Source organism: Phyllostomus discolor, chromosome 13 (genome assembly GCF_004126475.2).
Source record: "Phyllostomus discolor isolate MPI-MPIP mPhyDis1 chromosome 13, mPhyDis1.pri.v3, whole genome shotgun sequence".
NCBI classification, from domain to species: Eukaryota; Metazoa; Chordata; class Mammalia; order Chiroptera; family Phyllostomidae; genus Phyllostomus; species Phyllostomus discolor.
The window spans coordinates 10,949,080-10,974,684 of NC_040915.2; the positions used below are offsets into that span (position 1 = coordinate 10,949,080).

Genomic DNA, 25,605 nt, shown 5'->3' on the forward strand with positions numbered 1-25,605 from the left:
ACTGTAATAGCATAATCAATAAAATATATTAAAAAAAAAAAAGCTTAGATTTTAGGTGAGACATGCAAAAGACCTTCCTGACTATGGGAATTTTTAAGACTAGATAATATCATTTTTAAAGCGTTCATTCCTAAAGACTTTAAAATAAAAGCAAGTGAACAATCTTCTTTGGGAATGATTCTTGGCTGGGAAAGTAACAAGGTTCTCCCAAATGCCCTTTCTGGTCCAAGAAGTCTTTGGACCAGAGTCCTACGTTTGTTGGCAACACCCAAGAAATAGGGAGGAAAAGCTGTCAGCTCACCAACACAAAGTGCAGGACGTCCAGGCTCTGTGGACCAGCCATGGCTGAGCTCAGCAGGAGAGTCAGGTGAACCAGCACCGACATCCCTGAGGCCCAGGGCCACACCCAGCCTTCCTGCCTTTATCTTTGGTTGACCCAAAACCTGACATTTGGAGGAAGGGAGAGAACAGGAGATGAGACAGTAAAATTCTGGGTTGTGAAAAATTCTTCCTCAGAGTTCATAAAACTGAAAGTAGATGGGTTGGATTTTGAAAAGGAAGAAAATGGAAGTGCAGTGACGCACACTCCAGGTGGCTTGAAATTCTCAAAGATAAATCAAAGCAAAAAATACTCAGCCTCCCACGCCTTCCCATTGTCCCCCTCTGGGACAGAGCAGCATTTGAATCTAGGTCCCTTCCTTCTGAAGGGGACTGCTGCTTCGCCCATCCAGCCCCTCCCACTGAAACCCCTACAGGAAGCAGCGTTTAGTGGGGTGGGGGCAACAAGGGAGTTAGTGAGCAGCAGTCTCCTCACTCAGAGCTGGCAACGGAGAAACCTGGGAATTCACAGGGCATGAGCACGAAGAGACAAAGAAAGGGAGCAAAGAAGAAAACTTCCCTTCCTCCCTTCAGTCTGAAGAGACAGGGCTAAGCCCCCAGAGTCGGGGGACTAGAGTCCTCTTTCTGTTTGCAACACTCAAGAAACAAGAAGACGAGGTGGGGGGACAGGAAAAGAATGCGGGGACCCACTCCATTTCCTAGGAAGCGGGGGTTCTCCAGAAGACCTGGTACTTAAGTCAGCACTCTGCCCAGCTGCTTCCCAGAAAGAGCCCACTCTCTTCCCAGAAGATACACCTCCCTAAGAAAGCCTCTCCCTTTAACACTTGTTGGCTGATTGGTTGGTTGGTTAGTTGGTCTGGGGATTTTCCATTGCTTGGCTTCGTTGTTAATGTATGATGGGAGAATGTAGTGAAGAGCTGCGGCTGAGTCAGCTCTTCTGGGTTCATTCTAGCTCCACCTCTTACAGGCACTCTGTTCCCAGTTTTGTCTTCATCATCCATAAAATGGGACCATACTACCGACCTAAGTTGCAAGGTTGTCCTGAAATTGGAAGACAATAATATTAGCCCATTCAAAGATCTTTAAGAAACTCATTAGAAATAAAGGATAAATATCATCAGTCCACATTCCTGCTTCATAACGCCCAGTTCTGTGGGTGGCACTGCTCTCTGACAAAGAAGCTTGTCCACCGCGTCAGGGACATCCTGTGGGGCTGCAGTTCCTGTGGATGAGCCTGCAGACTCCAAAGGCCTTAGAAACGCACTTTAATTTCATTGAGTTCAGAAAACTTCCTAGGGATATAAGTTATTTAATCTCTTAAGGCTGCAGTTTTCTCATCTATTAAATGGAGTTAATAATAGTAACTATCTCATATAGGTGTATGGGCATTAAATGAGCAAATAACATAACTCACATTTACTGAGACTGCTGCAAGTGCTTAATAACTGTTAGCATACAATATAGCAAATGCAGTTTCTTCAAAATTAAAAAAAAAGCAGAGCTGATGCCTACAAGATGCCTACACCTTATAAGAAGGGTAAGACAAGGCACCAATAATTCCACCCCAGAGTCCACAGAGCCATGAATGGGAGAGGCACTCCAAACGCAAAATAACAGCATGGAAGCGGAAAATTCAGAGCATGTCTAGAGAACAGCAATGGTTCAGTCTAGCTAGGCTCTAGCTAGAGCCTAGCCAACGTCTTTATTCATCTAACAAATGTTAATTAAGCCCCCACTAAGTGTGGGGAATGGTGCCAGCCTCCAGGAAATGCAGCAGAGAGGCAGGCAAGACCTTGAGGCATAGGTGGTGTGTGTGTGTGGCGGGGGGGGGGGGGGGGGGGGGGGGGGGGGGGGGCTTAGTATCTTCTAACCATCAGCCATTCCCTTGAAGAAGAACTCTCCAGTAACACACTCTTAACTTTTCTTGTCCTTTTGCTTCTTTCTCCTTAAAGAGAAGTGGAAACTGAGGGGTGGGAAGGAATCAATTAAGACTTCTAGTTAAGAGTCCCAATTAACCAGCCTTTACTATAAGTAACAAACACCGTTTAAGTTCCAAGTTTTAATTAATGAAACACAATGTGTCTGTTCTTGTCCACTTGGAGGAGAAGCGGAGGGGCACCAGATAACTTCCAGTTCTTTCCTTACCAGACAACACATCTATCTTTCCAATGTTGAAAGGATGACGAAACTTGGATGGTACACTCCCATGAAAGGATTGCTCTAGGGGCAAAGCTGGGTCTTTTCAAGGAAGCAGGCCTGGAAAAAGTTGAGGGCTTTTCCTGTTAGTAGCTAACATTGCGCTATGCATTTTACATGTATTATGTCATTTCTCCCAAAAGCCCTGATGAACTGAATATCATGATCGCTATTTTATAGACAGAGAAATGGAAGCTCAAACTGTGATCGTGTGCTTATGATCGCAGAGCAGTAAGTGACTGAGCCAGGTTTTGAAGCCAAGGCTGCCTGAGTACAATAACAAACATTCTGATGGGCATCTTGGTCCCCATGACAGTAGCAACTTGTTCTAGACCAGCCATTGGGGGGAAATTCAATATGGACATCAGAGCACTCTAAGAATCCCTCTTAGAGATGCTTTGAGGGACAAAAAGAATGAATCTAATGACTTTTCTTTAAAAAAAATTAGAATAGTCGTGCTCCAAACATCTTGACGTTAGTCCTAGGTTCGAATCTCAGCCATAACCCTGAATTGAGATATTTCCTTAATCTCCCAGTCTATGAGCTTAGATGAAGTGATATTGTTCTATATGTTCTCAAAACCCCCAAAACAGGGAATAAAACTTATCATAGTCCTCATCAACCTATTTTATCATCTGAGGTCTTTCTCTCACACCGGGACTGTAAGCCCCAGGGGACGGGCTCTGTCCTGTTTGAACCTGAACCCTCAGTGTCCAGCACATCTGCCAATATTAAGCTCTAAGATTTTTACTGTGCTTCATTCCATTCTTCAGGACTGCCTAGGGCTCAGGCAGCCTCCTAACTTAATCCCAAGTCTATTTCCCCCTCCTGATGGGATGAAATAAACCTAAACTTTTGCTCAGGTTCATCTAAACTACAAATCCAGAACAGAACAAATGGAACTGAAAATCCATCTAAGACTTCTTTGACCTGCAGAAATGAAATGAACCCCATTATTCCAGAGTCAGTGGCCCCAGGGAACAGGTATGAGGGCTCTGAATTAAACCACTGGTTATACACCTCAGGGAAAATTGGCTGACACAGGTGAATACACAAGTAGAATCAAAACATTTTAGCAAGGTAAAAAATAAAACAGAATTGCCTTAAATCTCTCTCCTGCCCCCTATTGCCCTGTTTTTGCATGGCAGAGGTAAGCTTTCTTGAACCAATATTTGGTTTTCAGGGCCCACAGCTTTCCTGCTCTGAGGAGAAGGCTCAGCTCCCACAGGGAGGTAACAGAGACCTACCCTGACCTCCTCCCGTGACCGCCAGCCCTCAGACTCTACATATTGCTATCCCACCCTCCCCAGGGATGGTGAGATATGCTCTTTCTTCCATGTTCACTTAATTCCAGAAATACATTTGTGGCCCCACCTCCTTTCTCTCTAACGTGCACACATCCACGTGGAGAAAGCGCCAAGAGCTGTATCAAAACTGTCTAGCTATCAGTCGCTGATTCAACACCAGAGTTCCCTGTAGCCCAGAAAATGGGAGGAATAAAGGAAGCTTCCTAAAACTCCAACAACAAAAATGACCTGCATCTGCTCTACTGCTTCTTTTGCCACCTTCAAGTTAGAAGCAGAACACCAGGGGGAGTCAGGAGTGCTGAGACCACCATGGAGAGAGGCTGTGTTGGCCTGGGCAGACGTGAAAATAAGCAGTGGGCTCGGGAAGGGCTCTGGTCTCGGGCAGCCTCATCATGGATCTTGGCATTGCCACTTACAAACTTGGTGATCTTGGGCAAGTTACCAAACATGTCTGGAGTTTCCATTTCTCCATCTATCAATTGGGAAAACAATAACTGCCTCTTACAGTTATTATGTGGCCAAAAGGAAGTGATGCCGATGAAAGGTACAGCACCAGTCCTGGAACCTAGCCAGTGCTCAGAAACGGTAGAAACTCCTACCATGACCATCATCATCATCATCATCATCACTATTGTACAATGCCACATTGAAGGCAGCAGTTTCACAAGACAACCCTCATAGAATCAGAGGTTTGTGTTTTTAAAATGATTTGTCAAAGTCTTTTGCTGCCCTTAGTTTAATGACTTCATTCCATGATCTAAAATGCCTCAATCAATCAAAAAAGGCCATTTCTCTCCATAAACACGTTAAATCCAATGGCTTTTCCATCCCATGGCTGGAGGGTTTCTGCTCAGCTTTGGCAGACTGATGTAAACAACATGTCCAAAGAATTTTAATTGCCATTTTGTTAATGGGGTCTCATTAACATCCTTCCCAACCAGCTCTGCTGATGGCCCAGTGCGTGACCGTCCAATTACCAAAAAACAAAGTCTCCATAAACCTGCCATAGCCTCTGAGGTTAAAGATTAAGCTGTCCCTAGAAACAATAATGGGTATAAGAAACAGGCTATACAAAACAGCAGGGTCCCTTTCCCAGCTACTAGCTTCCCAGGAGGACTCTGATACCATCAGCCGGGGACAAGGGTCTAAGTTGTCAGCCTCTAAATATGGGACCCACCTTCCTCCATTCCAATATAACATATCATGGCAAAAGCCTGGGGGCATAACCTTAAGGGAAACTGAACCCAGAGGAAGCAGGAGGGACTGCCACAGCAAGGAAAGACAGGGCTACTTTAAACAGGAAACCAAACAGGTGAGCTGGGAGGAGAGAGGTGGTGCTCCAGCCTCTCGGAGTCTCTCTACCTCTCGGTGCCTTCACCAGGGAACTGAAGACTTATCAGAAGGCAAGAACTGATTTTTAAAATGGCTATATTTTTTCGGAAAACAACTTGGCAATATCTACCAATAATTTTTTTAATGCATACTCTCTTTGAGCTACTTTATGCTACTAAATGGTATCCTACAGGTACATCTTACGTTACTTACATACTAACAAGTGTGCTTTAGAATATTATGTAGAAAGAGTCTCCCTCAACATTTTCTATAAAAGGAAAAACAGAACAGTAATGCCCATTAATCAAGGGCTGGGGTTAAATAAATGATAGTTCATCCATATGATACAACAGATAAAAAGAATAATATATAGGCATACACAGGGTCTGGAAAGAACTCAAGAAAAAGTACAGTGATTACAGAATGTTTCTATTTGGCTAAGTTAAAGAACATAATATACATTATAAAGGATACACTAGTTAAGTCCCCCTGCTCCCCTCAGAGAGAGAGCCTAAGAGAAGATTGACTTGGCATTTATACCTTTATGTACTATTTGAATTTTTGCACCATGGGTTTAAGTTGAATACGTTCTCTAAAGTTTTAAACAGTATAGCAATGTATCTGCTAACATGGGAGGATATTCAGAATATACCACTAGTTTTTTAAAACTGGAAAACATGCAATGAAAAACATTGGGAAAACTATTCACCAAGGGGTAATAATTACAGGTGATTTTGTATTAAGATAGCACTAACAATAGCAATAATAATTATTACAGCAAAAGAAAGTTTGTCTTGGAGAAGGAAAAAAAACAGAATTCAAAGGCAAAGCTGGGGGCCACAGACAAGTGAAGACAGAGGCCAGGCAGCCAGACACTAAGCAAGGTGGAAGAGCAGGATATACCTGCTTGTGTATCTGGATACAGAGAAAGCAAAATCAGAAGCTCTGGAAATGGCCTCCTCCCCAAAAGTGCATGCTGTCCATAGCAACAGCAGTGGTGATGACCCAAGGAGCACCATCTCCCTACCAAGACCCAGCTTGGAGGCTCTCTTACTATGGATAGTGAGCCTGGCAGGGAGGCTCCAGAGCACGGCCTTGAGTGGTGCTTACTCTGATGGAGGCTCTCCTCTCTGTGCTGCCTGATCCCCAAACCATCCCTGAAATAGGGCAGGAGGTATTAACCCATCATAAAGAGGGGAAAACAAGCCTCCCAGTCACTCAGCTCCAGTGTTGGCTGGTCTGACTCCTAGTTCTGATCTGGAGGATCTCCTTGTGCTTGGTTGGTTTAAAACACACCCTAATGTGAGTCATGGGGCCAGAGAAGCCTGTGACCACAGGGGCCGACACTGCCTCTTTAATGTGCCCCTAGTGGGTGCCCACACCACCACATTTACAAATGGGATGAGGCAGCAGCTCTGTCTCAAGAGGCGGCAATGGCAGAAAGTGCCAGATTCCATCTCAAGTCAGGAAGTGCAAGACCAAAAAACAAAGCAGGCCCACATCAATGGGTGGATATAAACCAACCACAGGAGGAAGAAGCAAAGATAATCATTTTCTGTTTCCCTCTCTAAACACTGTACAATTTACCTTCACACTGCTTCTTCTAATGTCTTTTCATCATGGACTTATCAACCTCTGTATTCCCATGATTTCCCTGCTGCAGGCTGCAAAGAAAGCTGTGACCAGAAGATGATCACAGGCTCCACAGAGGCCTGTATGACAGGGAAGAGGCTCTCAGCCTGAAGTTGCACTGACCGAGCTGGGGAAAATAGGAGGGCTCACATATGCGGGGAAGAGAAGACATCCACACCTCACTTCCCCACACCGAGATGACTCAACAGCCTGTGTCTAGCAGAGACAGCTGGTCGTCTGTCTACCCTGTCTGGTTGTTAGCATCTGACTAGGTGGCCCAGGCTTCCAGGCTCACACTTCCCATGGAAAGTGCCAACTCTAGCCACCAACATTCCTCAATTACCGATTCACAGGGCTGCCTTAAGTCCAAATCGGGCCTGGAAGCCACAGAGTGTAGTAGTAACAATCACTGTCTCTGGAGTCAGCACTGTCTGGGTTTGAATCCCACCTCTGTCTTTACCAGCTGTGTGACACCAACAAATTACTTCACCTCTCTGTACCTTAGTTTCCTTAGCTGCTGTGTGCATTAAATGAGAAGGCATACATAAAATGCTCAGCATAGGACGTGACCCGAAGTGAGGGCTCAGTAAATACTAGCTACAAACAGTTCATCATGATTTCCACATACATACATGTGCGTGCACACACCCACAGTGCTGGCAGATCCTGATCACTGCAACAGCATCAGGACCAGGGAGCACCACCACAGCGATGTGCTCCCAAGAACATCCTCCTCACAGTCCTGCAGGTGGGTCTCACCATAGGGTCTTGAAAAGGACCAAGGGAGAAAACACAGATTTTGAAAGTGGGCAAAAGCCAGGCCAGAAGCACCTGGGAGCCTCTGTTAGAGGTGGGGGTTCAGCACACTCCCAACCCTCGGATGATGGTGTCAGCCAACTACAATAGGATGGGATGGATGTGTGCTGTGTGCACACACATCCATGCACACACTGTGTACAAGGAGAGGGCTGGGGAGGGACACAAGGAAGGGAGCCAGAGAATTCCTGGCATCTAAGCACTCTTCCTTTGTCACTGCACCAGCAGATGTTCATGTGCTGACCTGGGCTTTAGCCAAGTTCTTGGCTGCTGCTAATGCAAAGCCTGAGCACATCCCTCAAGAAAGTGCCCTCTTCTAAGACTGGGCTGGGGAGCCCTCTCTAGAGAGAGAAAAAGACTCCCTGAGGAAAAGCAGAAAAGTGGAGGGAATATGTAGAGAATGGAGGGCACAGGAGCAACAGCAGAGGAATAGGAGAGTCAAAGTTCAGAGCCAGGAAGAATCCACAGAATTCAGAACTGGGCATCTGGGGAATGTCCTTCACAAAAGTCATCATCATCAAGATCATCTTAACAACTGGCCCCACTTGTGCTGCAGATACAGACTGCGAGGAGAAATGAGAGTGTGTGTAGGTTCTTGGGGTCAGAGTCTTGATCAGAGAACAAAAGGACGTCAAGAAACACAGTAAGTGATTGTTGCCTTGTGGGCCAAGAGCTAACACAGCACAGGGAGCTGGCAGGTGGGCAGCCAGCAGGCCCTCAGCTAGTTCCAGACACGGGCTGTACAGGGGACACAGACAGAATACAGATGACGTTTGTTTAGGCAGGGGAAGGGCGAGATGATTTATTGCAAGGGAGGGAGATGTCCACTACTGAACCTATCAATTAAAATGACTAGATCCATTTTGTTGGCCACTGATGATCTTTGTCTTCAAGTTGAAATAAATATCAGTGAAGACTTCTTTCCACCTAAGTATGGTGGACTGAACATTCATGTTCATCTCTACTCCTTCCCAAAGCCCTAGTAAAAATAACAGGATCTTAAAATAACAGGATGACAAATTCTAACAGGGAGAATGTCTCTAAGAAAAATAAAATAAAATGAACAGATTATCTGACATATTAAGAAGGACTGTTCAATTCTACCTAACAAAAATTAGTGGTAGTAACTCACTATGCAAAAGAAAAAGGCAATTACTACTGCCTTTCTGATTTAAAACAAAAGTTTTCAGATTCAAAAACTGTAATTATAACATAGAACAGCTCAGTTGTAGAAATAATATTAGAGGAATAAAGAGAGGGGAAGGATGTATGTATGAGGGGAAAGTCTATAAAATATAAAAGTTAAGTCTTATTCTTCTGTGAGAAGTCAACATATAATATCTAAAATTAATTATTCCAAAAACAGTGGTATAAACATATCATCAATATTTAGATAAATGGAGATAAATGGATGAAACAGGTTTTAGCTGAGTCAGAGCCTGCATTTTAATTCGTATACAGTTCAGTGAGCGGCTCTAGAGAGCAAGACTTGGTGTGGAAAGGCAGAGCAGGGGACTCCTGCTTATCATTATAAGCCTTGCAGTAGAATTTGATGGTTAAAATCCTGTTTAAAGAACACTTTGATCAAAATAGAAATTTATTTCAAAACTAGGTCAAATTACTCTTCCCCCATGAAGTTTTCTCAGATCTCCTTTCTCTTCTCTCATTAAAATTAATGTCTGTATCATCCATGTGACAATTAATCATATTATACTTGGCAATGAGTTGAACTCTTCTATTGCTAACGATCTTTCCACCTGTGTCTTAGCTCCCTAAGATGTAACTACTTAACAGCAGAGTGCCCGTCTCACAATCTTTGAGGAGTCCACGGCAGACCAGGTTATGAAATCCCCATGCTTGGAGGAGGTACGGCAGCCCAGCTCCCCATTACCTGCATAAGCGTTGGCCTGCTGCAGAAGGTCAGTGCAGGTGTGCACGTCTGCAAATGCCCGAATGCCCAGGCAATTGGTGGGATGCAGCTGAGACTGAAGGAAGTCACAGCAGTTCTGCCGAACATCCATGAGCTGCAGCAAGCTGGCTGCTGGGAGCAGCACCTGGGGGAGAAGGTGACATTCTGAGACACCAGATCCCTCCAACAGAGGCTCATCTCCCTGAAGCACTGTTCTAATCATACCACTCCCATGCTCAAGATCCCTGCATGCTCTCCACTGCCTGCCCAAGTCAATCCAAACCTCCTGATCTGGCCCAAGCCATATTTCCCACTACTCTCCACCTCATGGACTCTTAAGCACCAGCCTATTCTCTGTTTCTGTAGAGCCCACAGCAGTGCTTCCTGATCGCCAATGTCTGTATGAATTCCCTGGGGACTCTGTTATTAAAATGCTGGTAACTATTCAATAGGTCTAGAGTGGGACCTGAGAGCCTGCATTTCTAACCAGCACCCAGGTGAAGCTGCAGCTGCTAGTTCATGAACTGCACTTTGATTATCAAGGCCCTTATGAACTGAATGTTTGTGCCCCACCCCCCACAATTTGTATGTTGAGGTCCCAACCCCCAATGTGACTATATCTGGAGACAGAGCCTGTGAAGAAGTAACAATGGTTAATGAAATCATAAGAGTGGGGCCTCAAGGTGCCTTATAAGAAAAAGAGATACCAGTGTGTTCCTTCTCTCTCTCTCTCTCTCTCTCTCTCTCTCTCTCTCTCTCTCTCTCTCTCTCTCTCTCTCTCTTCCCCCCTCCCTCCCTCCCTCTATAATGTGAGGACACAAGAGGGAGATCTTCTGCAAGCCAGGAAAAGGGTCTCACCAGAAACTGAACCAGCTGGGAACTTGATCTTGGACTTCCGACTTCCAAAACTGTGATACAGTAAATGTCTGTTGTTTAAACCATCCAATCTGTGGTATTTTGTTATGGCATCCCAAACAGATTAAAATAGACTGATTCTTCTACTCGGCTACACATTAAAATCACCTAGATAATTTTTAAAATACTGATGCCTGGGTATAACCCCCAAAGATTCTAACTGAAGAGGAATGGGGTGTGACCTGGACAGTGAGACGCTTCTACAGCTCCCTAGGTACTTCTAATGTACAGCCAAGTTTGAGAATCATTGCCCTACAGCCATTAACATACTGTCTTCACACAGAAAAGTACTCACTGAACTGTTCCTTAGCTGGTTCACCACTTAATTACTGAATGTCTGTGGGCCAAGCCCTGATCTAGACTCTCAGACTCAGTGGTAAGCACAGCAAACCAGACCCCCACTCTAATGGAGCTTATAATCTACTGGAACAAGAGTCACTCCCAAATCCTTCGGGACTCAGATAAACACACTTCACTCTCCCATCCGACAGCTAAAGAGAACGTCTTTACGCAGAATCTCAGAGGAAGGAGAGCTGAGTTTCCTTTTAAAAGGTCACAGGACACGTGAGTATTTGTATTATTTTCCAGAAGACAGAAGAATGTCCTGCTCAGGTGTGTTTGCACGTGTTTTTCCTAGAGTCCAGGGAGGACTGGCTCCAGCAGGCCAGAGGGGTGCTGAGACTGCCAACCCCTGTCAAGTTCCCTAGGCCTTTCCTGCACTGCCGGGTAGAGACGGCCAGAGTCTACTTGACCCCAGCTCTGCCTCCCCTTACCCCCACCCTGTGGAGCAGGCAAAAAGTGTGAATGTTTCTGTTTCTTCAAAACAGAAATTTAGAAAAAATAAATAAATAGTTTGGTTTGAGGCTGCTTAGCACAGAGTCCACAGCATCCATTTCACCCCCAAACAATGCCGTGCCCTGGGCCTTGCTCTGGGCTGCCCCCCTGGCTCTCAGAGTGTCTGGGCCAGCCCAATTCCAGCTGTTCCCATCCACATGGGCATGCCCAGGCGGACAAGGCTACAGATGCATTAATTTTCTTGACTCGGGGCACTGAAAGGTTTTTTTTCCCCCAGTAATTTAAATTCTGGACCCTGACCATCTCCTAAAACAGTTCTGAGCATCAACTCTGGCTCACCTCTCCAGCATGTGCTCAGGCCAAAAACTCTGCCACGCTGCCCATTCTTGGGCCTTGTCCCTTCACTAGGGTAACCAGTCGTCCAGGTTTGCTGAGGATCAAGGGGTTTCCAAGGACACAAGACTTTCAATGCTAACACTGGGACCGTGGAACACCCTGTCTCACCCTGCCCACATGCAGAAACCACCTAGAACCTCCACTCCCAGTAGGCCTACTCCCAAGCTAAATGCTTCCTCTCGGTGAGAAAAGCTCTTCTAACTACAAGCCTATTAAACTTCCCTTTCATAATGGCTGAGTTCTAGAAAACATGCTCCTCTTCCTTTCCTTCACCCTCTCCCTTCCACTCTCCTGTGTCCCCAGCAGGACAACAGTAAATTAGCATTGTGTCCTTGGTATTTTCCAAACCCCGATTCATTCCAGAAAAGGAGAAAGATAAAAAAAATCACCTGCTCCTGTGATCATAAGTGAACACAGCCAGGGTCCAAATCTGACCACTTAAGCTCCACTCTCACTAGGCAGCCACTGCCCCACTGAGCAGTCATAAACTGAGAAACTCAATTAAGCTCTGAGCTTGCTCAGCCTAGCCAAACAGATTCCAGGACCAGATTAGTCTCTGCCTGCAAGTTAAAGGGAAAACCATTAACAACTCTTGCTGAATACATACCAGGAATGGAAAGCTCTGTTCCAAACTCGCAAATGACCTCCATGCCATCCCCTTGCCAGCAGTAGCTACAAACCCTATAGTTAGAGCCACAGGTTGGCCAACCATCCAGGTTTGCTGAGACTTTACCAGTTTTAGGACCAAAAGTCCTATGTCCCAGGGTCAGTTTTTCACCCTAGGGAGGAGGAACTTCTAACCAGGGACCCTAAGCAGCCCTGGTGGAGAGGAGTAATCAAATGTAACCCTACTCAGTGGTGTGGCAAGCCCCAAAAGGGTCAGGCATGACCAGAGGTAGGAATGGGACGGCAGCCCTTTAATCCAAAGAACGAGGATTTCTGAGAGTCCAGTCCAACCCAGGCTGTATTCCCGCCAAACCAAGATGAGATCGTCCCAGGGACATGCACCCTTTCGCCCTTGCCCTCTTCTTCACCACAAGGGCAGCAGCACAATTTGGTGCTTAAATTCCCTAGTTTATGACAACTAGCCAAGAGAGTAAAATAATAAACATTTCCTGAACACATTCCTTAGGTTAAAATTTTCAGTTTTTAAAATCTCCCTGGATAGAGCTACCCAGATAGCTTCCAACTTCCCTACCGTTCACAAAACCCACTTAGTAGGCAAAAATTATAAGGTTTTCCACCTTTCCATACCACCCCCGCCCCCATCCTGTTTGGGTCCTCTCCTGCCCAAAAGCGTTCCCAAGCTCACTTCCTAAAATAAATGGGGCTGGTGGTTTCTCTAATTGCTCCTTCCCTCTCTTTGATCTTACACTGCGATTAGCTATGAGTCAAAGGCCCTTTTCTTCCCACTATTTGCTTCATACAGGAAGGCGTGAAGGAAAGTAAAGGAAGTCAGAATGCTGAGGGGGAAGGTTTGGAGGCTGGGAGATATATCACTGCTTAAACTCTGACTCTCAGGAATAAACTGGGCCCAGGCCAGTGGGGTTCTGGGGGCTACTCATGAGCACAAGCACAAATCCCCAGAGGTTGTGAAAGAAAAGAGCACACAGGTCCCTGAGGGGCTGTCCTCACCTCTCCCGCATCACGAGTCTCAGAGGACTTCCTCTTCTCTTACCTGGCTTCAAGTGGCAGCAGTAACAAGATTCTGAATACAAGACCAAGGCTGGGTCCTCAGCCTTGCAGCAAGACTGATGGAATCACTAGAGCAGTGCTGGTCCCTGGATGGGGAGGCTGAGACCAGAGAAGGGGCACTTGGCTGGAGTCATGGCAAGGCTGGAAGATGACCCTAAGTCAAAGCTTTTAGCTTGCCTCCCTCCACCTCATTATTATGGTTCTGGGAAAACAGGCCCTGGAGTGACCCTCGGCAGAGAGGTTACAGGCTCCCCTCCAGCTTGCAAACGGCCTCGCCTCCATTTTTCATGTGCAGGCCCCGTTTTGTTTTTTCTCTTCCCCGGATAATATGAAAACACAGCAGAGGATATCCCGTCACAGAGTTTATTTCCTTTAACAAAAACAAAAGGAAATGCCCTGCCTCAGAAAGCACCTACTCCTGGAATTTCAGGGAGGCAGGGCCATGCACAAAGGGAGGGCACCAGCCAGAGGCCAGGTGGCACAGAAACAGGGCTGCCCAAGGCCTTGGCCCCAGCACACCGTGGGTCTGTCTCTGCCAGCACCAGGCACGAGACCTGGCGCAGAAACAGTGTTAAATCAATAATCTGTTGAGAAAAAGATGAAAAGGGAAGGGGAGGGGTGAGAGGGAGCATGAGTTAGGGGGAGGAAAGGGGAGATGTGTATAGGTGAACAAGAGAGTGAGCAGAATAACACTGTGATTGACAATCTTGCTTGGATTTTGACTTCTCCATGTACCAGCTGTGTGACTAAAAGCAAATTACTTAACCTCTTTGTGTCTCTGCCTCAACAGTAAAATGAAGACAATAATGGTACTGCCTTAAAGACTTGTTATAACAATCAAATAAAATAATACATTTAAAGCAGTTAACATAGTACTTGATTCATAGGGAGTGCTCAGTTAAATTGGTTTTTATTATTAATAATTATCAACCGAAATCAAGATTCTGATCATTCATTCAACAAGAAACTCAAGTTCACCACATCAACAGAGTACAGTGAGTCAGAAAGAGCTGGACTGAAATCCCAACTCTACCCCTTACGACCCATGTGACTGTGGGTCAACCCAGAAGGTCAACTCAGTGTCTCCAAGGTCTGTGTGGCAGGAAGAGATTAGCTGTGGGGACATAGCTCTCCCAGCCATTTGACCAAGCCCCAAACCTTTGCCCTTTCTTCCTAAGGCTTTCAGGAGAGCCCCAGTGCCGCCATGCTCACCTTCTCAGTGAACCAAACCTTCAAATACTGATGCCATAGACAGCTTGTGAGCAACTGCCTCAGAAGATATGTAACAGCAAGAAAAAGAAGCCTTTTTTGTTTGTTTTTCCCCAAGGTCACCCCTGACTAAACCACAGTTTAAAATGAGGAAGAAAATAGAAAATAGTACACCTTGATGATTCCAAACAGTGCTCAGTTCCCGGAAGGTTCCACATTGTGCTTCCTAGTAGAGCCCTTGCACACACCGGCCCCTCCCACCTGACACACAGAGGTGAACACGGCACATCCATCAGGGGGCACACACACCAGTGATGACACAGGTGGGCAGAAGAGGCAGGCCTGACCCCTCAGTCTTCCTTCAAGATCTGGCTCAAACAACACTTCTTCAGTGAGGCCCACTCTGACCACCCTCATCCCGGTGGTGATGACCACTCCTGGCTTCCTGGGTATCTCCATGCTGTCCCCTATGACACTACATTGCCCTACATTCCCCTATGCCCTACATTGGGCACCCATGCTCAGCCGTCTGTCCCCAGCTTCAGACCATGTGCTCCTTGGTGAAAGGGCTTCCATGTTCAAGTGCTCTCTGGGCCCAAATTATCTGCTGGCACGGGGCAGCATTCCTCTAAGTGCCCTACCTAAAGTAAGTCAGCTAATTCTCACACTAACCCTATGTGGTTAAGTGCTTCTATTATGCACAGATTACAGATGAAAACACTGAGGCACATCTAGAAAATAGCAGAGTCGTGATTTGAAGGCAGACAGTTTCACTCATGACCACCTAGTAATATGGGTGCTATTTTGATTCCTGTTTTACAGATGAGAAAACTGATCCTTAAGGCAGGATGTCAGTATGGACATTGGAGAGGCTCTGATAGGAGGAAGGAAAAACAAACCAGGGGCTAGCTGAGTCTTCTCCAGCCAGAGGTCACTAAGTCTCATGCCCTCACTGCACAGACGGGAAACTAATACCCTACAGTGGGAAAGGGCTAGAGTAAGAGTATGCTGCAGATGAATGGTGAAGCTGAGCCTCAGACCCGGTTCTCCATTCATTCTCAATTCCTGCCTCATCTCTATTCCCGTATGTCCTCTGAACCTGCACACCTTCACTCCCGCGCTGGGCTCCCATCCCTACAAAGTAGCTTTTTAAAAAGCAAGAGTGAAGTCAGTTCCCCCAAAGTCCTCTAGTCGGTCTGCTGCTACCTCCCTTAAGATAACGGTGTTATAGAGACCACTACTGGGCTAGACCAAAGTTGCAAACATAAATACCTAGCCAAGTTAAAGGATGCAGAGTGAAACAGCTTTAATTGCTAGTTTGTAAACACTTTGTACTTTACCAAAAGAAGTTATTAAATAAATACATCATGAAAAGGGAGGGAAAAAGTTGGTTTCAATCATAACAATTCTACAACCTCCCCTGCAAGTACTGTTATTTGGGTTTGCTTTTTATCTTTTTTATTGGTGGCTTAAAACAATACAAATTTATTTTCCTAAAGGTCTCTTAAGGCAAAAGTCCCAATCGGGCCTCACTAGGCTAAAGCAAGGTGTCAGCAGGGCTGCTGCTCCTTCTGAAAGCTCTAATGGAGAATGTTTTCTTGCTTTCCAAGCCTCTAGAGCCCCCCTACATTCCTTGGCTTGTGCCGCCCCTGCCATCTTCAAAGCCAGAAACATCTGGTTGAGTTCTTATCCAGTCACATCTCTCTGGTTCTTCTATTCTACCTCTCCCACTTTAGAGAGCACTTGCTATTGCATTGGGCCCACCTAGATACTCCAAGGTAGTCTCCCCACAGCATGTTCTACTGACTAGCAGCATTAATTCTATCTGCAACATTAAATTCTCTTTGACACTTAACCTAACAGATTCCAGGGGTTGGGACGTGGACATCTTTGGGGGCCCGTCTTCTGCCTACCATGCTATTTGATTAATTAGTTACTAATATACCCTAATGTAAGGGTTTCAAAAATTATTTACCCCTTGAACATTTTTAGGTTGTCATCTAACTAGCATTTCTCACTAGAGTTGCAAAGAATGTAAGCTCGTGCATTTTGTAAATCCCAATATTTATATTAAGTACCTAAATGAGTTTAAATGTGATGATAATTTGATATGGCCACCATCCATTTTAAAAAATTTTAGATATTTGTCCTATACTCATTTTATACTAAATTATTTGCACATACTAATCAAAAGTCATTCAGCTATTTAAATTCTGCTGCTAGACCTAGGATGTAACCATTGCATTGCCCACTCCATCCTGAATGATAAAGATCAGAAACGAAATGGAATAGCTTTGCATTTTGCTGTGTATAAAATACACCTCATTTTAATAAGGTGGGGAGAGAATCAGGCCAGATCACTGTACAATGCAAGAGTCTGTCCAGTGCCCAGAGACAAAGGCCAGCTCTATCGTGGGGGCAGGGCTCTGCAGGCCCAAATGCAGTGTGCCTCAGCCCCTCTGCTTGCCTGCACCCTAACCCCTCCCCCACTTATGAGTACCCTTTGCCACCAAACTACCTCCCACTCATTTCCAGGCCTCAGGTTACACCTTATCTCCTGAAAGAGCCCTTCTGAGTCCTATCTAAACTGAGTCCCCTTTATATCCTCTCTCATTGTTTGCCATGTTCTTTTCCTTCAAAAGACTTCACCACAATTCGGGCATGAACACTATGTGTGAGCTTATTTGATGAGCATCTGTCTTCACCCCTAAACCGCAAACTATATGAGAACAGGTGGGGGAATCACCACTGCTCACTGTTACAGGTGCACTGTCCAACAAAGCACGTGGTGTACAGCAGGCACTCAAACATTTGGGCTGAAATGAATGAATAAATGTTCACCAATTCGGCCTCTCAAATACCTCAGTCCTGGAAAAGGGGGTGTGTCTGGGTTAGGGTAGTAGGTATTTTGGCCATGTGAGAGGCATCTGCCTCACAATAAATAAGGAGGACTTGTACTTTAAAAAACAAACAAAAAACCAAAAACTTCTATATCACTTGAAATTGCCAGCACTTATATAAAGAGTAAGATCCTCAATGACAAAAAATAGTGTATCCTGTGTCTCTGTTTAGCCTGGTGATTCGAAGGGCTAGAGACGGGGCCACACCTTCAACCACCTCCCTGCCTGAGGCCTGCTGCTGAGCCTCACGCCCTCACAGTAAAGACATGAGCCTTTGGGTGAAGCAGCAGCTTCACTGACTCCACTTTCCAAGGCTCCAGATGACTGAGGATGAGGGCAGGGCAGCGAAAAGAAGAAAAAGCACAAGACAATCAGTGCATAGGCACACACCCCTGCTGAGATTCGGGCCTTTTACTTGGCACCTCCCTGTGCCCAGATGCATTCAGTTGACTAGTGTTGAAACAGGAAAACATTTTTAACAATCCAAATAATCCTTACAATCCAAAGCTCAAAATCCTTGAGATGAGATGATGACCAGGGAGAAGTAGAGCCATCCCAGCTTTTAGTTCTTCCTTCACCAAGGGTTTGTGTGGGGCCCGCACTCTTTCTTGGATTCTGCTCTGGGGCCCAAGCTCATTCTGAGGTCTTGTGGCCTAGTGGCGAAGAGCATGGTGATGCGGTCAGGCAGGCATGAGTCTGAAGGTCATCCACCCACCTACTGACCTTGCCACCCAGGGCAAATCACCTAACCTCTTTGGAATCTTAGTTTCCTCTCCAGCAACCAACTCGCTGTTGGGAGGGCTAAATAAAAGGACGCTGTAAAATGGTGGGCCCTGAGTGTGCAGTGCGCTGAGCTACTAGCTGGGTCTGCCTTTACCTGGACATTCTCTTCGGTCACCTCAATTTCAGCTGTGTAGATGTAGTCGATCAGTTTACTCAGTGTCCTCCCGTCCACATCCTTGATTTCAATCTTCTTGGCTTTACTCTCAGACATGTCGCCTACAATTCAAAACAAAACAAAATGGACATGAACTTGGCACCCAGAGCACAGGTGGCAAACACAAGGCCCACAGGCCAAATCTGGCCCTCCACCTTGTTTTATCTGGCCTAGCACCTTGTTTCTACCTGGCAATAGCACCAAGCTCTTGCTTAAATCTTAAGGAACAGTTACATTTATATAGTCCTAAAATTACATTCGGCCCTTTCAAGGCAACCATGAGGCTGATGTGGCCCCCGGTTAAAATGAGTTTGACACCCCTGACCCAGAGAATGCGTAACTTTCATATGGCCTCCTGCCTTGTCTTGATAACATAAAAGCGCTGACCCTGCTCTGGAAGTCACCAGAAGGAACTCATTCTGGCATACAGCTGACACAGACCATATCAACTTTGGGTCTGTGATCATCCACAAACCCGATGTGAAGAATCCCCACTCTATCTGTTGCCCATTTCCACTGTGAAGGCAAATCTGTGTGCAATAACTCATTCAACCAACATTTACTATAAACCTCTACACAGAAGGCCCAAAAAGAGAAAAAAAATATGCACCCATCCTCAAAGAACACATGGTCTAGTCTGGCAGATTTATAAAAATATTAATAAACAGAGGTGGTAAGAACTAGCAGAAACATATGCAAAGTAACTATGATAACAACAATAAAAGATAACATTTAGCTGATTATGGCCAAGCACTGTCTTAGGCCCGTTTAAGTGTTGCCTTTTTTAATCTTCAAAACAATCTATAAAGTTTATTAACATTACCCCTATTTTACAAATGAAGAACTGAGGCAAATCTAGGAAAGGGCCAGCCAGGCTGGGATTGAAACCAATGATTCTGACCCTAGAGCCTACACCTGTAACCAAGACACAGGACTAAATCCCAAGAATGCAGAAGATAGAGCAAGGAGCTCTGGGGAATCCAGGAAGGCACCCTAGTAGGTCACTTCTGAGCTAGGTATTAGAGAACAGAGTGCTCCACAGGCTGCAAAGGTAAGGAAAGATGAGCTGGATGCATCAACGATAAGTGTAAAGAGAGGAAATTGCCAATAGGATAAATTCTGGCAGTAGAAAAAGGCTGGTATGGCTGGTAGCTGGGGTAATAGTGAGGAAGGAAGCTGTAGAGGTAGATAGGGGCCAGGACTTATAGAACCCTGTAAGCCATGCAAATGAATTTGGACTTGACGCTGAGAGTAGTACCACTGGAAGGTTTTACAGAGGAAAATGACATCAACGGATGGGTGTTTTTGAGTGACATTTGGAATGCACAGCAGAAGCTGGATCAGAGTTGGGGAGAACAGTTGGATTAGAAAGAGAGGATGCGGGCCTGTGGACTAGGCAGCAGCAGCAGCAGCATGTCAGCACAGGCCTGCGGCCGCTCACATCAGCCTGCCCTCTCTGTACAGCCCGGGCGCCTGCTGGAGCCAGGCTCATGCAACAATGGCTGCTGGTTTCAGGAGGAAAAGACAGGCAAGACATGTGCCTTCATAGGCTGGAATAAAGGCAACCTGACTGTACGAAACAGGGATTCGGAAGCCCTCGTGTCAGCGCAAAAAGAGAGCCTGAGAGGTTGTTTTCTCTCTGTGGAATTTGCGCACTGGAGCCAAGAAAATAAGTGCAGTACAGCATGTGGGCTGCAGGCGCCTACCTCCAAGCCACATGGACTGCACATGATTCCTCCACCAGTCCACAGTTCCCGCCCTGACAGAGTTCTAGACATGAATGACCACAGCAAAGAGAAGGGAGGACATTCCAGACCCTGCCTGCTACCTTCACTGCCAGATCAGGTAGACCAGAGACCCTCACTTTGTTCTCTCTTCCCTCTGACTGCTCGTGGAAGCCAGTCAGGACGCCTCAGCACCGAGAGCCCTGAAGCAGGATGAACAAGCAAAGAGGAAACCAGAAAAAATGATGGATTTCTCCTCTACCCATAAGCTAGGTTCTCACAATCTTTCTTGAGTTTACTCCAAGACATGCAAACAGAAACATGCCCACAAGGAAATTAAAATCTGGCTGGTAATTATGTTGCAAAATATCATCAAAGATAACCAATCCTTAGTTTAAGAACTTGGGCATTAGAAAAACAAAAACAAAAACAAAAACAAAAACAAGAAAAGAGCAGCCTGACTACAAGGACCAAGGGACTCAGAAGCCCGTATGTGAGTGTGAAATCAGAGCGTGGCCTGATTATTTTCTGTCTCTGAAATCTGCGCTTGGGAGTCAGGTTAAGGTTTTGTAACTTTGGGTAAACAAGTGGAAACTCCTGCAATTGTATGAAAATATTTATATATACAGACAAAAGTCTGAATTTTCTGGGGGGATGACAAATCATTTCTATCAGCCTCAAATATCTGGAATATGTTGAAGCCTAGTTTTCTAGATGGTGGGACTTACGAGACTCTTTTTCTGCTTCTTTAACATGACTCAGAAGTTACTGATTTTCTACATTAAGTACTTAAAACACCGATAAGCAGGGGGAACAGGTAAAAGAAAAACTAGGGCCTTGAAGACAATATTATTTTCTAAGATCTCCCTTAGGGAAACCGGAGGCCTATATAAGTCACAGACTTATAAAATCTAACCTTATCTCTAATGGACCAACAGAAATTACTACACCAAACTAAGACTTCAGCTTAAACAGTCCCTACAAGTGGTAGTGATAATAGTTGCTACTATGCACCAGGCCCTCTGCTAAGGGTTTATACACATTAATTCATTTAACCTTCATAACAACCTCAGGCAATAGATGATATTACCTCCATTTTACAAATTATGGCATTGGCATTTCAAGAGGTATTTGCACACAGCCGGTCAGAGGCTGAGATCTGAATCTTGGCCTCACTCTAGATCTCACAGCTTTCCTAATAAACCCCTCTATAATTCAACCTAGCCCTAACTAATGACCTTGATGAAAATATTCCCAAACAAGCCCTTGGTCCAAATTCTGCGGACGACAAATTCTGAGGTACTTAACACTAGCAAGCACAGACGAAGAGGAATGGGATCTTGTCAGTTTATTTTTCAAGATACCCTCAACACCTAACAAAGTGTGTAACATATAACAAGCACTTAAAAAATATTTGTTGGAACAAGAAAGAAAGAGTAGAGGCTTCTCTTGACATCTCATAATTCCATGGACTCCAGTAATTTCTGCGGAACAGAAACCATCAAAGGCTTGGTCATCCTTGCTTCTTCACTCACCTCTACTACTTTAACAAACTATTTCTAGAAAACAGAACATGAGCCCTGCTGAGTGCTTCCATTTTCAAAGTCAGCCCAGAGGTGTCCTCGGCTGGCCTTTCCCCAGAGGCCCAGCTCAGCCACCTTAGACTCTGAACTTTCAGAAAATGTCTGTTGGTTGCACATCTTTTTAGCCCCTCCCATCTCCTGCTTATCATCTGTTAACATGCATGTCTGTTCCTTCAAACAGAACATGAGCCACTCAAAGGCAGATATTTGTTGATTCACTCATTCATTCATTCAATAAACATGTATCAAACAGACCCTCTGTGACAAGTATATGCTAGGTTCAGAGGACACAATGGTGAACAAGTCAAGGCCCTGCCCTCATAGAGCTCAGTTTAAGAAAGAGAGAGAGGAGTAAACCAACAATTACAAAACGTGTTAAATGCTAGAAAAGGGGGCTCAGCACTACAAGTTCTTAAACAGGGATTCCCGTACTCTGAACTGTATGAGAAATGATGAGCGCACAGGAGCGCACGTTTGTTTTTGCAGAGAAGGTCCATTGTTTGCATCAGGTTGCTTCCTGATGGTTCAGAAGCACTGATGTAAAATGGGATCTGGAGAAGGAATCATAGTTACTCAGAAGAGAGGTGAATGTGAGGGGAGAAAATTCCAGGCAGAGAGAATAGTGTATGAAAGGTCTGGAGGCAAGGAAGACCATGACTCGTTCAGGGACCATCAGAAGCTAAGTTCAGCAGAAGCGTTGCGAGAAAGGGAGGAGTGGGAGATGAGGCTGGAGACATAAGCAGAGTCTGGAGCACTTGAGGGCCCTATGGGTCGTGCTAAGGAGTTTAGACTTCATCCTGAGGGCAATGAGGTGCCGCTGGCAGGTTTTAAGCAGGTGAGGGATACATCAGATTTCTACTTTGGAAAGAGGTCACTGTAGCTACAGAAAATGGTCTGAGCATGAGGGAACAAAATAGATGGCAGGTTGGCCAATTAGAAGGCGGCTTCAGTAAATCAGGTGGAAGATGACAGTGGTGAACTAAGGTACTTTCTTGAACTTATTTAATTCCTCACACTCTACTGTAGGACCTTGCGCCTAGAAGTCTCCAGGAACCGGAGAGAGCCCAGGAAAGCAAGCAATCCCACATAAGTCACAGTTCTCAATCCTAGCAAGCACACCAGATGACAGCTGAGCTCTTCTCAGGTGGAAGGTGGTCGAAGGGAAGCAGGAGGGAGGAGATACAACTGGAGGAGCAGGGGGAAAACCTTGCCCTATCACAGGAGACTCAGGAAGTCTAGAAAATCACTGGCTCTTCTTCCCAGTCATTAGTATAAACCCCACTCTTATTATTCAGGAAAAAGAAGCCTCAGGAATGAGAGAGGAATACTGGAGTGGCTCTGGCAGGTCTCTGAAGAACCAGTGCTAAACCACCAACCACCCTAAAGAGTATGTCAAAGGGAAGGAAAAGTGTATTCAGAAGTTCTTATGTTACAGAATTCTTCTCTGTTCGTAACTTGAATCCTTACTGCTGCAATTTAGTTTCATGGTCTGGGTAGAAAGAAAACAGAAGCTCCTTATCTTTTGCAAAATGATCCTTCATGAGTGTTAAAAATGGTTATTAAACTTTCTTTCACCTCATTCTTATCTGTCTAAATCCTAATGTCTGGTTGCCAACTCATCTGGCTAGAGCAGAGACCCATGTCACACATTAACCTCACATGAGAAAAAGAAATACCCCGCCACCTCCCTGAGTCCCAGCCAACCCTCCTGAAAGGGAGTGGGCTGGCCTCTGTCTCCTGGGAAGTAAGGACATTCCTGCCCTGCCTTTATCCACAGGCTGTGTGAAAAGCAAAGGAGATGATGAGAGTGTGAATTAGGACAGCAGGATCCAGCAGAACTGTGGTGAAAGGTATCACCCCACCGTCCATGAACCGCTCAGCTAGTGGCACATGGAGTGGCACATGGAGCACACGTAAGGAAGAAAATACCCGTGTAGCCACACCTACATTTCAGATCAACCCCACCCACCATCAGGGTGGCTGACGCCAGAGCCACCCCTCACAGCCACAGGAGCTTTGTAAACTACGATGTGCTTAACAAATAACAAGTGCACTTTAAGTACCTATTCTGTGTTGGGTGCTTTATTCCCATTCTCTACATTTGTTCCCTGGTTATGGTTATTATTCTAGTCTCACAGATAAGAAAAACGGATTGCAGAGGTTAACTGAATTCCCCACAAACCTATTAGGTGCTGAAACCCAGGTCATTATGGCTCCAAAGCCCTTTCCAAGGGCTTTCCAAGACACTACACCACCTCCCAATACAAGGTGGCATTAACACCCTGCTTTTAATCATTAGCAAAGAGGCCTCCACATCAACAACTTCTCTATGGCCATCCATAAACCAGTCGTTACTAATGCTTTTCTCCAATGATGAACTGAATGTTAAGGCTGAGCTACACTCTTAAGTCCAAAAAGTCTACACCAGACCGTCTTGGTCAAACTGGCAACACCTTAATGAAGGGGGCTGGGGTGAAATCAATTCTTTAAAAAACTCATCATTTCTGCACCAAGAGCAACATATTTTTAGGCAATACTACTGTACCCCTCATCCTCAAATCTGGGTCTCCTAAGCTAGAAAAGAATGCCTGACTCTCATGTGATTTGTTAGGGACAGGAAAAAGAAACCCTATGTCACTGTAAACTTCAGCCCAGAACTAACTAACTCTAAAAGGCAAGTCATGTGGAGGATAAGGCCATTCTCCCTTAATCCCAAGCAGCCTCGGATGCTTCCAATCTTTCTTTTATGAACTATTCTACCCAATCCCTGACTCTTCAGGGGCAAACCCCTCAAAAACCAGACCCCTTTCACTACTCCTACTCCACACCCTCCCCTCTAGCCTTCTTTATCCACGGAAATGATTCAGTTCCCTAGTGCTCCCTGCCTCCTGGCCCCATTGCCTTGGATTAAGTCTAACTGAGCAGCATGTTACCATGAAAATCTTCAAAGGCATCAATACGACATGCAAACAGTGAGAACACAGACAAGGGTCAGGGCCTGGCAGAGTCTGGCATGAAGAAGGGGAGGAAACAAAGGTTCTGTGAAAGGAGCTCCTGCCTGGGAGGCAAGTAAGAGAGCTGGGACTTCACTGTTGTGCATTGTGGATGGTTTGAGCCCACTCAAATGCCAAGCCCCTTGCCTCTGATCCCAGCACGTTCCTGACTCTCCTCCCTATTTCTACTCACTACATGTTTAAAGACACCAGTTAAACATCAGCCTACATCTAATAAAAACTGGACAGCAATTCTTCTTTAAGAAAACAAAAACAATCTATAACCAGCCTCTGCATATAGAACCAGGAGGACAGGACAGCTTGCTCCGGGGGCTCCTTTTGGGATGGGAGTCCAAACCTCTTGCAGTCACACTGATGGGCATAAGACCCTGAGCCCACATATTCCTTAAACTCAGTTCCTTTAACACCATAAAATGGGGTTGGTCTTAAAGTATGGGTACCATGGTGGGGGGATCTTCAGTATTCCCTACTCACAGGAAAAAGGTGGGCAGAACACAGCACTGCTGGCCTCTCCAATCACACCGAGCTAAAGGTGTGGAGGACCATTAGGGTGACTGCCCGTCCCGGGTTTTCTCACAGGCTGGCTGCCTCTAGACACTCTCCTGTGGGCACTCAGACCTCAGTTTCATATTTATTCCAAATTATTGTGAGCAGGCCATGGTCAAGGAGTAGAGTTGGTATTTGGATACCACAGGACATTTGGGCAATATAAACTCAGAGGACAAAAGAATAAAACCACTTTGAAGCCTCAGTGAAAGATAATAATCACATCAGTCAAGCTAGAAGAAAGTCACCTGCATTTTGTTTTCTTTTTGGCCTTAAACATGCTCACAGAAATGGGCCTTGCACAGAAATGAACTTGATATTTGGAACACAATTTTGCAATGTTACCTGTTTACCAAGGTT

The 25,605-nt window shown here is 45.4% G+C and overlaps 1 protein-coding gene across 5 annotated transcripts in view; it reads right to left on the reverse strand.

Annotated features, from left to right (window-relative positions):
• The window catches only part of KLHL3 (kelch like family member 3), a 117,939-nt gene that overhangs the window by 55,900 nt on the left and 36,434 nt on the right, over positions 1-25,605 (reverse strand). For all 5 annotated transcript variants that reach the window (XM_028528422.1, XM_028528424.2, XM_028528423.2 and 2 more), the window contains 2 exons: positions 18,319-18,440; positions 9,514-9,676 (listed from right to left, as the gene is read on the reverse strand). In XM_028528422.1, the coding sequence (XP_028384223.1) occupies positions 9,514-9,676; positions 18,319-18,440 (285 nt within the window). The remainder of the gene's footprint in view (positions 1-9,513; positions 9,677-18,318; positions 18,441-25,605) is intronic.